The 16,951-nt window shown below is 52.3% G+C and overlaps 1 protein-coding gene across 12 annotated transcripts in view; it reads left to right on the forward strand.

Moving 5' to 3' along the window:
• Positions 1-336: 336 nt before the first annotated feature.
• The window catches only part of Tle3 (TLE family member 3, transcriptional corepressor), a 44,903-nt gene continuing 28,288 nt past the window's right edge, over positions 337-16,951 (forward strand). For all 12 annotated transcript variants that reach the window (XM_051156607.1, XM_051156610.1, XM_051156609.1 and 9 more), the window contains exons 1-4: positions 337-477; positions 976-1,076; positions 1,537-1,600; positions 2,491-2,535. In XM_051156607.1, the coding sequence (XP_051012564.1) occupies positions 454-477; positions 976-1,076; positions 1,537-1,600; positions 2,491-2,535 (234 nt within the window). In that variant the 5' untranslated portion in view covers positions 337-453. The remainder of the gene's footprint in view (positions 478-975; positions 1,077-1,536; positions 1,601-2,490; positions 2,536-16,951) is intronic.

Raw genomic sequence — 16,951 nt, forward strand, 5'->3', positions numbered from 1 at the left:
CCCGCGCGCCCCGGATGCTCCGGGCTGCCCAGACGCGCCCCCCTTCAGCCTCATCGTGCTGAGTGACCCGCGAGGGGACAAGAGAACACCGCCAACCCCAGCCTCGGGATCACGCACTGGAGCCGCCAGGGAGCCGACGATGTCCAAGCAGCCCCGGCTTCTGACACTGTCCACGCAGCCTGGGGAAGGCGGCCGGCTGCAGCCGGCCGAGCCCTAGGCGCACAAAGCGCGAGCCCGCCGACTACTTTGCCGCTCGCTCCGCCGCTCTTTGTCTGCACTTGGGGCGCACGCCCGACTCTGGGATTTCGCTGCGAGAGCGGGCTGGGGGGGCCGGGGGCGAGCTCTCGGTTCCCCGGCCGCCCCCCGCTCGGGCTCGCCTCCCCCCTCCCTCGCACGTCCCCAGCACGGGCTCTCTGCGCTTCCAAGCTCTCGGAATCGCGACCCCTCCCTGCCATGTATCCGCAAGGCAGACATCCGGTGAGTAATTGCAAGTAGGCTTATTTAAGCATCTATCATGGCAGGGTAAACGAGGCAGTTTATCTAGCACCTCCATTTTGCTTGTTGCTACCTTTATGGTGCGCGCGCGTGTGTGCGCTCACACAAAGGGGCTGCGGGGGGGGGGAGGCGCCGTAGAGAGCCAAGGGTAATTGCGCTCAAAGTGGCCGGGGGGCGGCCTGCGTTGGAGGGGCACGCTGGCTCCTTCCCCGTGTCCCCCCCCCCCAAGACTTCCAACTAGCTTCCGCAGCACTTGGTCACGGGAATCCTTCTGACTTTGGGGATGGTCGGGGTGCCCCCTTCCTGGCCCCGTCGGGAGAGCGAAGAAAAACTTGCTGGGAAGGTTCTGGGCTGCGGGGTGGTGGCCTTGCTGGTAGCTCCCGGCGGGGGAGGGGCAGGGACCCCGCGGAGGCACCGGGCCGCATGGAGCCTTTCTGATGTGCCTACTCCTCTCCCCTGTGTCGTCCTTGTGGGCTCCAGGCACCCCATCAACCCGGGCAGCCGGGATTTAAATTCACGGTGGCCGAGTCCTGTGACAGGATCAAAGACGAATTCCAGTTCCTGCAAGCTCAGTATCACAGGTAAGGGGAGGGGGGCTGCCCTCGGGCGGGCGAGGAGGGCTGTAGCGCGCGCTCTAGCTATCCCCCGCGGGGACTTGGGGGGGGGATGCGGACCCCCGGCAGCGGGGCGGCGGGGCCTCCGCCTTTTGTTTCCCCTCTCCAAGCGCGTAGTCTTAACCCTTTGTGTTCCGCGGTCGCCCAGTTTCGAAAGCCCTCTGGAGTGGAGGGGTCGGGGTCTTGAGTCAACGTCCCGGCCCGCCCCCGCGTGGCCGCGACGAGTCCCCTCTCCCGATCAAGGGAAGTTTGGAGTTGGTATAGCCAGGCTCCGGGTGGCGGGCGGTCACCTCCACTGCCCGGAGGATGCTGGATAATAGGGGTACTCTGGTTCCCTGGGACGTGCCTCTCCGAGGCCCTAGGGTCCGGGTCTCGGAGGAAGGCCGTTGTAAGCTCCTGGCCTGAGAGCCTCCTCCTGCCCTCACAGCCTCAAAGTGGAGTACGACAAGCTGGCAAACGAGAAGACGGAGATGCAGCGCCATTATGTGATGGTGAGAGGCAGCCCGGAGCGGGGCGGAGGGAGGGCAGGGCAGGGCACTTAGGCTGTAGGTCCAGCTGGGGCCGGTGAAGGCCAGAGCCAGGCCCAGCCTCAGGACAGCCCCCTGGAGGGCTCCCTTCTTGAGTTTATTCTTCCTGGACGCTTGGAGGAGGGGCTGAAAGAGAAACAAGCCCGAATTCCTGGCCACCTTTGTAGGGAGCTTTTCATTTGTGTTTTGAAGGTTTCCCAGGGGGCTGGTTGCCTTAAACTGGGTTACTAATGTAAGAGTTGGATGAGCCAGTGTCAGGGTTGTATATAAAAAAAAAAATCCTTCCTGGAGCCCTCCTGGGAGTGTTCAGAAACTTTCTGTTTGGCAGCTGGGATCTAGCTAGAATGGGACAGAAGAGCCTGCTTTTCCCAGAGTTTTTCCAGATTGGAGGAGCCTTTTAAAGCCCTCTGCCTCCGTGTATCCTGCTCGAAGATTTTTCCTCAGTTAGTAGTCTGGTCTCCCCCCCCCTCCCCCCCAGCTAGACCTTCTGCAAGTTGGCATCTCCCTTTTGGGAGTGGGCATGAGAGGCACTTACGGGCAGGCCGGCAGCAGTCTTTCTACATAAGAGACCTTCTACCCAGTACTAAGCTCTCAGAGGACAAGAGGAGGCTGGTGTACAGCGTTCCCTGTAGAGCCTGCACCTTGTATAAACAGCATGCGTGCTCAGCACATGGGGTGCTTGTAGGAGGGGAGGCCCAGCTTTTCTCACTGTTGTGTATAATTCTCTTGATCAAGAGGAACGCGTGGCCACTTTCCCGGTATCAGCTTTTACACCTCCATAGGTTGTCTTTGTGGGTGGGTGGAATTCGGTGTCTTAATGGTGATATATATATATAAATATTTTTAATTTGTAGTACTATGAAATGTCCTATGGCTTGAATATTGAAATGCACAAACAGGTAAGTCCTTTTCTCACTTATATAAATAGATATATAATGTATATATTTAAATTATAAAATAAGAGAATTTTCTTCCCGCTTGGTCTTGAAGGGTAATGTTCAGTGAGAGCTTTGAATGCCTGGTGCTGGGGCTTTGTTGTTCCTTGGTTATGTTGAGCTTCTGGCATTTGTTCTTGTGAACTTAGGCCCTTGTCTGGGGATCTGGCTAGTAAAGGGCCAAAGGGAAAGTTGTCCTGAAGGTCCCCTAGGATCTGAGTGGCTCCTGGAGGTAGAGAGTTGGCTGTCTGCTTTTATCTGCTTTAGGAAACGCAGGAGGGGGTTCCTTGCCAGCAACCCCCCCCCCCCCCCCCCCCGCCCACTTTTCTTTCTTTTTCTTGCAAAAAGAAAAAAAAATGTGATGTACTGCCTTGATAAGATTAGACTTCAAGGGCCTTGAAAGCCAGGCTGAGCTGTCGAAATGTAAGGGAACGAAGCCACTAACGGCCTGAAAAACTTAAAGCCAGAGTGAAATGCAATCCTCGTGCCTTGCATTTAGGAGCCAGTTTCTCAACTCCCTTCATCTGAAGGCAGCTGTGTCCCATTTCACAGGAGGAAGCTGAAGCCCAAGGGTGAAGTAACTTGCCCAGGGGCCAGCCTCACCAGGCCTTTTGAGAAGGCTGGCAGTTGAGCTCAGCTTTGTAATCCTGAAGTCAAACCAGTTTAGCTAGTGTGGTATCCTTTGATGGATATGTAAACTACCTCACATTGTCACCCTTCTAATAACAGTATACCTCAAACCCAGCAAATACAAACACCCTTTATCTCAGTGCATATCAGTAGCTAGTCCCGAGCTAGGCCAAGCTGTGGGAGAGGCCTGTTTGTCTATTTGTGTTCCAAGGAGAGGCTGCCTATAATTTGGCTTGGCGGACGATTACCATCGACTTGGCACGTATAAATGGTGCAGGCCGGTTGTTCTTTTTAACAATTGGTGTTCTTGAAACCTCAGAAGGCTGTTGACTCATTCTAGCCTTTGGTGACCGTGACTTGAATGGATTTTCTGCTCTAAATTAACAGTCATTTACAAGGTTTAAATTTTGCTCTTTAAAGGGGGCAGGGCCCAGGGCAGGTGAGAAGGGCAGGTGACCCTGAGGGGAAATGTGCAGATTCCTGCCTGCTCCAGTGGCTTCTTATAGAGCCTTTTGAATCTAGTTTCTTTTCCCCCTCCTGTAGGGAGCCCCGCTGTTGGGTGAACGGTAGCCAGAAAGGGGCCAGCATTTAGTGAGCAGTGTGGGAAGCCAGCTGTGGTTTCCTGGGGAACTGGCTCCCTAGGCATGCACACATGGAGGCTACCGCATTTCCACTTCTTGGCCCACAGAAATAATAAACAGACATTGCTTTCTTTATATGTAAAGAAGGTTCTCCTGCGGGGAGGGTAAACCAGAAATGGGTTCTGCCTCATTCTAGATAGAACTGGTCCAGGGTCGCAGGTGTTTTAAGGACTTTGGGGGATATTATGCAAGGTACCTCGGCTCCTTCCCTTTCTCCAGTCCTCCCCCTCCTCTGTGAATAGTATCTTGGGCGTGTTATAAAGAGAGTAATTGCACCCAAGTTCAAATTTTTATAGCAGTAGTTGTTCCTGTAAGAGCTTCTAATTAAGGTGTAATATGTCCTCGCATGTTGAGGGCTGCATGGGTGGTGTTGCCCAGGTCTGAGTAGACGGTTGTTTGGCACAAAAAAGTCACCTTGGCTGGCAGAGTAAAGCTATTCTGAGCCTTGGGGATGCTATGAACCCAGAAGGGTTAAGCATCTCAATGCTCTTGGTGGTTGGGGCTTTGTATACAGAGCAGCTGTGTTCATCTGGGATTTCTGGCCATTCCCCAAACAGGGTTCTAAGATGAGATCTGGCCACATTGTCTTTAGTCCTCTCAGCTGCCAGTGGTGGATAAGGGGTCTCTTTGCCCTCTTTATAGGTAGGGAAACCAAGGCGTCAAGGGAGCCTGCACAGCAAGAGCTGGGGCTCAGTTCTGAGCCTAGGGGTTCTGCAGCTAGGCCCTCTCTCTCTGCTCCAGGTGCCTTCCCTTTGCCTTCGAGCCCCTTCCCAGCATGCATTCATGCCAGAGCAGTCTCTGGGTTGGGTGAACTCACCCTGTGGCTGTGTAGGAACAAAGAGTCAAAGAGGTGGAGAAACCCTGACAGAGAAACGCAATACCACCCTGACCTAATGGCGTGCTGGCCACTCCCTGGGCTTGCAAGGTTCTGTAGAAAAAAACCCTGCCACTAATTGTAGTGTGGGTCTTGGGTGCATTTGGCGGATGGTGGTTAGACCTGAGCAAACAAGTTTATCAGCTGACCTGTTTAGCGGTTGACTGGTGTTTTATCTGCACACACAATCAAGTGACTGGAGTGCTTGAATTATTCATGCAGTGTCCTGCCCTCTAGACTTGACTGTGTGATTACATCTGCCTGGAACAAACAGGCTGGGTTCTTCATCTTGAAGCGAGTAGGGGTGGGGGTGGGGACTGTATGTACTTTTATATAATAGATGGTCTACAGAGCTAGCACCTTGGGAAAGTGTATCTGGCCATCCTCAGCCTACACACACACACACACACACACACACCACCACCACCACCACCACATATTTTTTTTTCCAAAAGCTCTTCTTCACTAGCTCCATGGGAAATGCCAATTAGCTGAGAACCGTGCTTTCTGCCAGATGGTCCCTCGTATTGACAGAGGGCAGCTGATGAGGTACGTCCAGCCCGTTTTTATTTTACTGTGAGGTTAAACTCACTGTGGCTGGCTCTGTCCCTGGCTGTTTTTCTGTCTCTCTCCCCCCACCCCCACCCAACCCCCCATCTCTCTTCCAAGCTGTCAAATCTCAGAGAAGTAATAAATGGGTCCTCCTACTCTTTTGCCTCCCTCCCTAATTATGGTAAAGCAAAGATTACAGAATCACAGGCCTGGCCCGGGACTTGAAGAGGTCACCACCTCCCCCAGGCTCCTGCTTCCAGGCAGAGTGTCAAGGATGATTCAGCGAGGGCCGGGGAGGCGATGATGGCTGACCGGCTCATCAGTTCCCGTCTTGTTCCTGCAGCTCGCCTTTCCAGTGTCAGCAGCAAATGACAAAGCCAGCTTTAGAAACAGACTCCAGAGCAACTGTCATGCAGTGGCTTTGAGACATGGTGCTGGGGGAAGCCGGCAGGCAGGCTGGCCTTTCACCCTCTGCTGGGGAGCACTGATGTTTGGCGAGCTGACTTGAGGCGTTTTCGTTTGGGGCCTACATCATGCCAATACTAGACAGTCACCGGTTTTTCTCCGTAACCCAAGCAAGTCCCAAAGACCCAGAGCTGGAAGAGCCCTTTGGCTTCTTATCCAAACCTTTGAAGCAGTGGACGAGGAAAGGGCCCAGAGACTGGAACTGGCATATCCAGACTCCTACAGCCACAGGTGATGGGAATGCTGTTACTGCAGACTTTCCCTTCCTACCCCAGGCCTCTTCTTGTAGCACGCCTCTTTTGGGAACCCATAGCATTCTGTGTCTTTAATTACCTCCGCTTGTGCCATGCTATTATCCAGTCAGGTTAAGGCTTCATACTTGGCTCCACCAAAGTCCAAAGTACCCCATTTGGGGTTGTATAACCGTGTCAGCTGAATGCTCTGTGTCCACAGTCCTGTCCCCACTTGCCAGCTATTTGCACAACTAATGATTTGATGTGTTTGGTAACAACACAGAGAGCAGGTTCACAGATAAGGTGAGGGTGCTAAAACCCTTGACTGTTTGACCCTGGCCACAAGGTGGCCATCTACACAGAGCTGAGAAGAAGCGAACGACCTAGACCCCTAGGCAGAACAGCTTAAGGGGTCATGTGACCGGAAAGCCACCAGGCAGTGGCTTTCTGGAAAAACTATGCCAAAGAATTGAGAGACCTTGGTGGCAATAGGACAGGGACACACCAGCACTGGTACTAGGGCAGTGCCTGTTAGTGTTGTGGCATCTGGCTTGAGCTGTGAGTGACATTTACTGCTTTACTGGAAGCTCCTTCATTCACAGTCCTGGTTCTGTGACCTCAGCTGCCTCGGGGCTCTCCTCCCTGGAATCATGGGGGTTCTGTGATCTCCTCAGCAGCACGCTATCCCTACTGTCCCTTGGGAGTTGCTGAGCCTGAAGCTCCTTTTACTTGGTCCCATCCAGCTAGAGGGTAACCTAACCCTCAAGGCTGCCTGTCATCTCAGGCTTCTGTGGAGCCCTTGTCTGTAGTAGCCGATAGAACTGTTCAAAGCAAAGCTTTCTGTACTTCTACGTCTTTCCCTTGTGCGTCTGACCATTGAGACAATCTGATAAAGACGGTGGGAGAAGCCTGCTGGGAACCCTACTCCCATTTCTAATGTTCCACAAGCTCTCCTGAAATAGGAATGTGTGGTGGGCCAAGAGTTGCTCTCCTTGTCTTTCTCATCCTCTTTGGAGTCAATCCTTCCTCCAGCCAGGAAGGGTCTTGTTTACTAAGGGGCCCCTTTACTCTGGCCCTTGAATCCATATTGTTGAAGGAGAGAGTTGGCCGAGGAATGAATTCCCTTTCCAGACAGGAAAATGTTGTGTGTCGCTACAAAATGCAGGGACACCAGGAGCCTGGAGGTGATAAAACAATTCTCAGCAGGGCTCTCCCCTGTGAGCCTGCACAAGAGGAACCTCTTCAGCTCAGCTCAGCTATGGAGGATGCCCCTTTGCCAAGCACACACTGTGTGTCATAGGTGTTCGGTAAACATGTGGGGGGTTTCCTTCTTTGGGTTGTGGGTGGACCTGCACTGCACAGAGCCCTGGGAAGGAAGTGTGTGTGTGTGGGGGGGTTGTAATTGTGGGCTGCCTGCTGGTCTGCAGCCTGCTCTCTGTGGTTCAGCATACTGTCTCCTCATCAGCGAAATGAGAGAGTTGGATCCATTCCCAAAACGGTTATTAGGGGTCTGGGATGTGCTGGGTGTGGGCTGGGGTTGGTTACACAGCCGAATAAGACACCATTCCCTCCGCTGGGGCATCAGGCCTCTAAATAAGTAATTGCGATGCAGTGAGGTAAGCGCTAATGTGGCCGCTGCGACACGCTTGCTTCACTCTTCCTGGGAAAACAGAGCCGGGTCAGAAAGGATGTCCCTGTCGGAGGACTGTTACTTGAGAGGGGCCTTAAAAGGAGGCTGGGAGGGGAGTTGTTAGAGGCAGAAGCCAGCAGCCTGAGCTCCTCCCAGGTGACAACAGCTCCAGGGGTGGCAGTGAAGTACAGTCGGGAAGCTGCAAGTTAGGACGAATGGGTTGGGGGAAGGGCAGGCCCGCCCCCCCCCCCCCCAGCTCTTGAGAAGTAAGGTGAGGTGGTGACATTTTGCAGCACAGCATTATCCAAAGGCCTCTCCACCCTCACATTCACCACGACTCAGTGGCTCCCTCCGTCCCCATATGGCTCTCCAGGGCTGGCTCCAGTCCATCTGGCATGCGGTGGGGGTGGGGATGCTCTCGGCCCTATGCAGACTGCGGCCCCCCCCCCCCCCCCCGTCTGCTTCCCCACCATCATGCTCTGGTTTGAACTCTATTCCCCAAAGTGGCATTGTCTCCTTTCTCATACTGGTAATTCTGTAATGACTGGGTATGACCTGCCCCTCCCCCATATTTAATTCTCATCAGCCTGGCTCTCCACTTTGCTATTAATGATAGCAGCCAGCAAAATAGCTTTCAACATGCCATTGACAGTCTGGCTTAAGAGCGCACTTGAAGTAGTGCTAGACAGCTGAAAGCACCCATAATTGTGTACCAGAGTGAGAACTGCATGCTCAAGAGCCTTGTTTTTATATGCTTAAAGGGACAATATCTTGTTTTCAACAAATGCTCTCTGAGACACATCCAAGATGCTTTCTTCCTTTCTCTTGTACCTCTCCTCCTCCTCTTGGCTCCTTCTCTTTCTCTGGCCTTTCAGAATAAAGGCTCCCCTCCCGTTGGGGCTAAGAGAACTCAGGGAAAAGCAGTGATCTGCCCTAAGAGCAGGGGGGTGGATATCCACTGGGCTCGCTTAAGGCGTTCGTCATCCACTCCAGACCCAAAGCTGTGGGTCAGCCTTTCCCTGCTGACCTCAGAGCCTCAAGTTTCTCATGGAGGGAGCAGGGAATCTGGGTTCTGGTTAACATAGGGTCCTCAAGCCCCTTTGCTTGCTGGGCATGTTGCCTGTCAGCCAGAGGTTACAGGATTTGGGTTACGGAGGAGCTGTGGCTGAATGCAGAGGCTGCCATGACAGGACGTGGAGAACAGGTAAGCCTGTTGGAGCCAGACTGGATGCCAAGCCTCGCTTCCTAGTCAGATTCCAGGAGGCCCTTTCTTCTGCAGAGCCCTTGGATCTAAGGCGCCTGTCTGGAAACCAAGAGGGTGGGTAGTGTGGGCCTGGTATTCTTAACTGAAAGGTTGTTATTGAGCTTGAGGGGACCCAGAGGAGATTTCTGGTAAGCAACCCCAGAGACCCCTTTCTCTTCACCCCAGCCACCCTGTGAGAGGTGAAGTGAGAACCAAGTGCCTAGCTATGGGGAGGAGTGAGTGAGGTCTGAGAGGCGGGGAAGACCTGTCAGCCAGCACCTGGAGTTTGGCTGTAGGTGGTCCTTAGCCAAGTTCTCCTGGCAAAAATAGGAGCCAGGGTCCTTTCCCTTTTACCCACGCCTTGGGTGACAATCCAAAGTTGTTCTGAGACAGCTATTCCTACATCTTTGCAGGTGGACACAAAAACTGGTGGTCTTGCAAATGTCATAGTTGGGAGTAATATAGCCACCTCAGATTCCTGCAGTGCCCGATTGCAATGCAGATGAGGCTTTTTCATCTGAAATACTGGGGAGTTTGCACCCAGAACAAGAGGATTAGATACCTGAAGACCTGGGCAGGGAGATAATCTGTATGTGTGCCTGGTGGGGGGCTTGCCTCTCACTTTGGGTGTGAAGGTGTTGGGGGTGTGGAGCTCAGGACCAGGAGGGATAGGGTGGTTTTGTGTTGACTGGGCCTTGATGCCTGTCTGAGAGTGATGGGACAGTGTGCTGCGCTCCGTGGGACACTTGGAGGAGGATAATGGCGCAGTCCAGGGTTCTCTGCCTGATCCTATGTGGGACATCCAGGGAGTCCTCAGGTTTTTTTCTAAGGCCCGTGGGCTGTAAAGGCTGTGATTGTGAAGGTGGGTGGCTAGTGCCCTGCACCTTGACTGGAAAGTATTTTCTGTTTGTCTTTCTTGCTATCTCATTATCAAGTCAGAAGAGGGAGGGGGGAGGTGCAGGAGAAGGGGTGATAAAGCTGAGGTGTGACAGGAATGAGGAAGCACCAGGTGACATTGCTCTGTCTGGGTCGTGAGAGGAACCTGAGACCCAAGGGAGGCATGAGGGCTTGTCTGACCTTGGCTTTTGGTGGCAGGCTCCTAGGTAGGGCTTGGCCTGCCTTTGTCTTGGCTTTATAACTCCTTCCAGGTTTGGGTTGGTTGCTTGTAACCCTGAGAATGTCTGTGACCCTGCTAAATGTCTCTAATTTATACTGAACGGCTCCATCTTCTCTCAGATGGAGACACAAAATCACCCAGTGTTCTCCCACTCAGGAGGGACACCTCCACGCAACCCAGTCAGCTACATGACTGGAAGAAAGGAGAATGGAGGCTAATGCAGGCCACCTCCACTCCCCAAGACCATAAGACCTTTCTTGGCTCAGGGTCTGAAACTGAGGACCTTAGTCAGACAAGCAGTACACACTTGCTTTAGGAGCCAGTGGAAGTGGAAGACAGCTTAGTGAAGACCAGTGTGCAGGGAGTCGAGTCAATTCTAGCCTTGGAGTCATGTTTTGGTTTGGTTTTGATTTTTCGAGACACGGTCTGGTCTCTCTGTGTAGCCTCAACTGTCCTGGACTCAAACTTTGTAGACTAGGCTGGCCTCGAACTCACAGCGATCCGCCTGTCCCTGCACTAGGATTAAAGGTGTGCACCACCACCACCCAGCATGGATGTCATGTTCTTCATGCTAGCCTCCCAACTGGGAAGATGTCCAGTGGAGTGCTGGTGACTTGTGGTCTGGGATGTGGAGCCTGGTGGCCAGCATGGCAGAGTTGGATGATAGCAGGTTGGAAGGATGTCCTGGGTCAGGCAGGCGCTGTGGTTCCTCTGTGAGCCCTCACTCCTGTTTTTCCCAACAGAGTCCCTTCCTTGGCTGTCTCTCCATGAGGAGACTGCAGCTCAGTTTAGCTTTGCCTCAGAATAAAAGTCCTGGGGGCAGTCTGGAGCAGCGTCTGCCTCTACCAAGTCAGCTTTAGAGACTGCACACATATCCCATAGGAGGTGAAGCCAGACTCCTTGAGCCAGAGTCACCAGAAGTTGCCCTCTGCTGCCAGGGTCCTTCCATTGTGGGTCTGACACTAGCTATTTTTATATCATGTCCTAAAGGGTGTGTGTGTGTGTGTGTGTGTGTGTGTGTTGTGTGTGTGTGTGTCCTGTACCCTTTAGCTTTCCCCTATCCTGTCATTTCACTTGATTCTTAACCCTGCTTCTCAAGAGACCTCTTTGCAGACCCCTTAAACTCCTATGCTGAAAGCCCAGGGGCATTTCCAGGTCTACAAGGTTGGGACAGGATTTCTAACAAGCCTGTTTTTACATGGGTGACAGTGGAGATATCATAGATTTGGAATTTCTTGCAGGGAATCCAGGCCCTCAAGAGAGAGAAAACCAGGAGCTTGGCAAGTGGGGGATGGGATTCTCTGGATGGCAAGAGTGGGTCTTTGGAGTCTCAGGACCTTGATCTGCCCCTTACCAGTGTGACTCTGGACAGCTGCTTGTCCTCTGTGAGCTTTTGCTAGTGGTAGGATAGGTAATGGTCCTGCTTGCTAGAGTAGCAGAGTTGTCTCAGAGTTTTCACAGCCGGGCAAGTGCTGTATATCTGCACTGCCCAACACAGTCATCATTAGCTACACAGACTGCTGAGCAACTGAAATGTGACTCTGTGGTGGCTGAAGAACTGGGTGAAATCCAGTTGCACTAGGCCCTGTGTGGCATGTGGCTTTCTGGACATGGGGAGGGAAGTGTGACAGGGATTATGAGGATGGATTTACAGGAATTTAGCACACAGACAGGTCTCATTCGGTTTTCTCACAGTGGGACAGATAGAGCCTCAAAATTTCCAAGGCCTCAGAGAGGGAGAAGGGAGTGAAGAGGAGAGAAAGGGCCAGGCTCCTTAGACGTCCCTGAGCTCATCTTATTGCTTATCCACTTCCACATTCCCAGCCCTGCAGTAGCTTCAGCTGTCCCATCCCCAGCACTGCATAGCAGGGGGCATCACTGTTCGTAAGGGTTGGAAGGCATGTGTGTGTGTGTGTACACGTGTGTGCATGTGCGAGTGCACGCGTCCGGTCTGGAGGTGGACCCTATGGCAGGGTCAGATCAGGACCACATCTGTTTTACCTGGGCCTTATCATGCGTGCTCCCTGCCCCAGAAGCACTCTGGGCTTTGGTTCCAGTGCTCAGAAGTCTTTATATAAAATCTTTAAAGAATTCAATAAGACACGCGTGCGTTGGGGCATGTTCAGCTGCTCCAAGGCTCTTCCCCACTGGGTGGTTGTCAGCAGCACTGCTGTGGTCCCGATGGACGTTTCCAGACTTTACTGACTTTCCTGTTCTCTAAGGGACAGAACTAGCACTGGGTGAGAAGACCCTTGGTGTAAGGGAAGAATCAGACTCTAGACCTGGGAGAAGTGGTTACCCCTTGCCCTCTCTGGACCTCATACACTCCATCTGTGAAGTGGGAGGTTTTCTGTCTGTCTGAGGAGTCAGTTTGGCAGTGTCTGAACTTGATTTCCATGGCCTGTGAAATGCCTCGGTTTACTCAGGAACGGAGACCTGCTGACCCTCTGAATTTTAATTTAAGGAGGGGATGTACTCCTTTGTGCTGGTGAGCGCAAATAGAATACATGCTCTGCGTCTGCCTACTCAGTGTGCGGCATACCTCTTCCTCCTCTTCCCTTCATCCTACCTTGGTTTCCCAATGAGTGCCTGTCCTCAAAATGTCAAAGCAGTTGGTTTCATTTGTAGCCCTGACCTGGTGAGGAGACCCCCCAAAATTTAATGAGCTGCCTCAGCAAGGGTAATGTGACTTTTACAGCCTGTTGAGGGGCAAGGGGGAGATTTGCATAATGCTCCAAGGGGTGGAGGGGGGCCGAGGGAATTAGGTGGCTGGGGGTTGCCATGGCAACTCTACAGGGATGAATTGAGAATTTTTCCTCCTCACAGGAGTTGGCCAATGGAGCCTGGGAAGGTGGGGGAGGGAACCGGGGGTTATCTGAGGGGAGGGCGGAGGAAAGGGGAGGGTGTCCCTGGGATGAGTGGGCAGCTTGGGGGAAGGTGTAATCTGAAATGCCCTCTCTGTTCTGTCCATACAAGCAGGCTCTTTGAGAGCTGTCTCTCTTCATAGGGGGTGGGAGGCAAATAGTTTAATGTGTTTGGGAACCAAGAAATTAAAGTGAACAAATATTTAAAAGATTATTGGATCTTGTTAACAGGAAGCTGGGTGGATGGAAAGTGAGAGTCAGAGAAATGAAAGTATTAGAATCTTAGAGCCCAGGGAAGGGACATGGGCTGTCGCTCGGACTCACTTCCTTCTTATGGCATGAGGTGCCTCCGTCGCCCCATGAGTGCCCCCCCCCCCCCCCGTGCTTGGCATCTGGGCATTGCTAAGAGCTCTCAGCGAGCTGTACCCCTGCCCTCACCTCCTCCATTCTGCAGAAAGAGGCCCAGTGCAAGGGCAGCCCCAGGACAGGGGTGCAGGCTTCAGACTGGGTTGCAGTTCCGCCCCCAACTCAGCCCTTCCCACTCTCACTTGCCTGGTACTGTTGTCGACTTCTTACAAGAACAAGGAAGGCTCATTTTGTTCAGGGAAGTGCCTAGAAGGGTCATGTCACCACTCAAACCCCAGGCTCTCTGTCTGGGGAAGCCCTCGTGACTTCCTTCCTCCCTACTGTCCTCACTGTTCCTTCCTCTCAATGGGAAGGACATCGCAGCTGATGCATGAGGTGTCTGTCCCAGGCTAGCCTTGACATTCTTGCCTTGTAAGACAGAGATCTTCGGGGTCATGCGGAGACACAATCCCTTCCTTGCACTCAGTCTTTCCTAGCATAAAGGCTCCAGCAGGCTTCCTCAGAAGGATGTAAATATTTAATGGTGTTGTAGTTATAATTTTATCAATATGTCAGTGCTCACCTATCACTAAGCAATCTGTGATATAAACCAGCCCCCCACTCCACCCCACCCCCAGAAAGAGCAAGCATCATCTCCTAGGCTGCTAAGTGGATCCTTTATCCCAGGGTGGGAACAGCACCCTGGCTTTTGTTAGCTTCCTTGGTCCTCCCCCTCCCCTGCTTTTTTCCTTCTCTTGTTGATAAATACCACCTGGTTCAACCCAAGGAGACACTGCCTGGCCAAGAGGACCATCTTAGTAATTGAGGGGCTATCAATTTAGAATTGCCTAGGAATTAGCAAGGGATATGCCAAGTCAAGATTGCCCAGACATTCTGTTCTGGAGTCTTCTAATACTTGATTGCTGGGTGATTATGGAGCCTGGCTTCTGGGAACATAAAGGTTCCTGGCCCCAACCTCTTCTCTGTTTAATTCACGATGAAGCAGGTTCACTTTAGTTACCCCAAGAACTAGGTAGGTAAGACCTGATCCAAACTGGGGAATCCTAGGGCTGATTTGATACACTCCACCTCAAATATAGGCGCCTAGAGGATTAGCTGGAGGTTCTGGAGGTTCGGAGACAGGATCCGACTCTCCAGAGATCACAGCGGAAGGTTAGATATAGCCGGGATGAAAGTCAGTGGTCCTGTTTGGCTCTGAAGTGTACTCCCACTTCGGGTAGGCAGGTGTCTGTTCCATGTCTGTCTCACACGTATCCACAAACGGGCCTCCAGACTCATCATAATGAGTGTCCTTGACACCGCTCTGATCTTTAAGGAAGAAACCCTTATTTTAGAGATGTAACTGGCGCCTGCTGAGTGCCAGGTGGGCAGTTATGGCGCTCCCTCTCTATAAATGAGTTTTGGTGAAGGAGCATTACTTTGTGTACCACAAGATCTGGACAGGAAGGTATTTAGAGACGACGTGTCATTGCTGCTTGTATTGGTCAGTGTCCTGTTGCTGTGCTAAAAACAAACAAACCCTGACCAAAGCAACTTAAGGGGGTTTGGGGGATATCTCGGTTGGTAAAATGCCTCTGCTGCTGAAATGCCTCTGGACTCTGGTTGGGGGAGAGGGACAGAGACAGGCTGGCCCCTGAAGTTCACTGGCCAACCAGCTTGGCCAAATTGGTGAGTTCAAGGTTCAGTGAGAGACACTGTCTCAAAGAAAAAAAAAGGTGATGAATGATCAAGGAAGACACCTCCGAGGCACACACACACATGTCTATATATACAAACATGCTTATACCATGCACACATATAAAGCAAGTTAAGGAAGGAAGGAAAAGTCTTGGCTCACAGATCGAGGGTACAGTTGGTCATAATGGGGATGGCACGGCAGTAAGAGGTATCTGCTCATGTACCTTATGCAGCCAGAAGCAGAAAGATAATGCTGATGCCTTGCTGGCGTTCTCCATTGTAAGTAGGTTAGGGCCCCAGCTACTTGTAGGGGAGGTCTTTCTACGGCCTGCGCCCCACCCAGAGAGTCTCTCACTGGCATGTCCCAAGCTTGTCTCCTAGGTCATTTCAGGTTGATAATGCTGGCTATCACGTTTCTCTTGCTTAAGACAGTTGCATGCAGCTTAGGTGTTGGGCAGATTTGAATGGCTCACGGGAAGATTGGACTTTAGGACCCAGCTCTGAGCAGCACCACAGCGGGCTTTGCCCACTTTCCGGGGTTCTCATCCGGCTGTCAGGGTGTGGCTTGGTACACCCCCACTGCTCTTCCATTCAGGCATTTATGTGGCGTTCTGTTTTGCAGAGCTGTGTGAGGAAGTGGGAAATTGGAGGACACACAGCAAATCAGGCCACTCAGAAGTGTGTGGTGGTCTAAAGGCTGAATCTGGCCCCTGGGACTTAGATGAGCTGCCTAGTTTGCCTTTTCCTTTTCCAAGTAACATGAAAGCCAGGAGAAGAGAAGTGGAGGCAGCTGGGAGTAACAGCTGGGTCATTTCTTCTGGCTTTAGAGCTTTTGGTGCTCTTTAACATGGCAGGTTTTCTCCTCCACCTTGTTTTTGTCTGGCTGAGGTTAAAATGAAATGTGCTCTCAGAGTCCTCAGGTATGGGCGACCAGGCAGTTTAAAGCAATAGCAGTGAGATAGTCTAGTGGAGTGACTGTCAGAGACACTGTGTCCCGTGTCAAGCATGGTCAGCGAAAGGAGACAAATAGGCCGAAGACTGGCCGGGTGTGGAAGGGCCCGCAGCGGCAAACAGTTGCTGCAGGTGAGGACCAAGAGTTGACTCCATCCCCTTCTTAACTCCGTGTCATAGGTCAAGAGTCAGGGGCAGTGTGAAGTTGGGGGAGATGCAGCCCACACACTGGGAGAGGTCTTGCTTTAATGGGGGAGACTGACTTACAAAGGGAGCTACAAAGGCACAGGGAACACTTGCCCCCCCCCCCCACTAACTTGTTTTGTATCATTTATAGACACTCAAAGCAGATGTTCCTCCTGACTCCGACTCCCAGTTGGTAGCACATACTCTGAGTGTGTCAGGACCCCTGTCCTTCCCTGAACTGCTTCTGTCTGTCTCGGAGATCGGTAGCTCGGAGCTGCAGTGTCTTTCTACCAGCAATGCCACCACCTTTGAACTGTACTTACAAAGCACTTTGAAAGACCGGATTAGCCTCCTCAGACACCTTTTCCCAAAATGGTCAAAGCAAGCCATCCTCCCCTCCCACCACCTGTCAGGTGCATCTAAAGTTCAGGCTAACTGGCCAGAGCCACCCTGTGACCCCAGGAGGCCGGAAGGATGGGGTCAGGCTAGCGAGACTCCATCTATCTGCCACACTGGTAACACATTGTGCCTGAGCGCCAGGAGTTTTCTAGCACACACTCTAGCTCCAGCTTGTGGTTTGTGACCTATTCTAATTGTCGAAATCGCACATCTCGATTCTTGTCCCCCCTTTTCTCAGAGCGGGTGCGGAGAGGTTGTTTGAGTTGGATCAAATGCTATTTGGACAGCTGTTGTAATCAAAGATGCTGTCAATCATTAGCCTTGACGGTCGATTTTTCTTTCAAAAACATTTCTCTGAGCTGTCTCAACCTACTGAAATTTGGCTTCCTGGCCGGAAGTCACTTAGCGGAATCGCTGAATTGGTTGTCGGTTCCCTGTCTGGAAAAGAGAGACTGTTAGTAGGTGCCTCTTGCAGGGCTGTGAGAGTTCACAAATACAGTGTACTAGTAGCAGCAGACTAGGTTACTCCTCTTAAAAGTTCTGTCTGGGCTG

The sequence above is a fragment of the Acomys russatus genome, chromosome 14, assembly GCF_903995435.1.
Source record: "Acomys russatus chromosome 14, mAcoRus1.1, whole genome shotgun sequence".
Taxonomy (NCBI): Eukaryota; Metazoa; Chordata; class Mammalia; order Rodentia; family Muridae; genus Acomys; species Acomys russatus.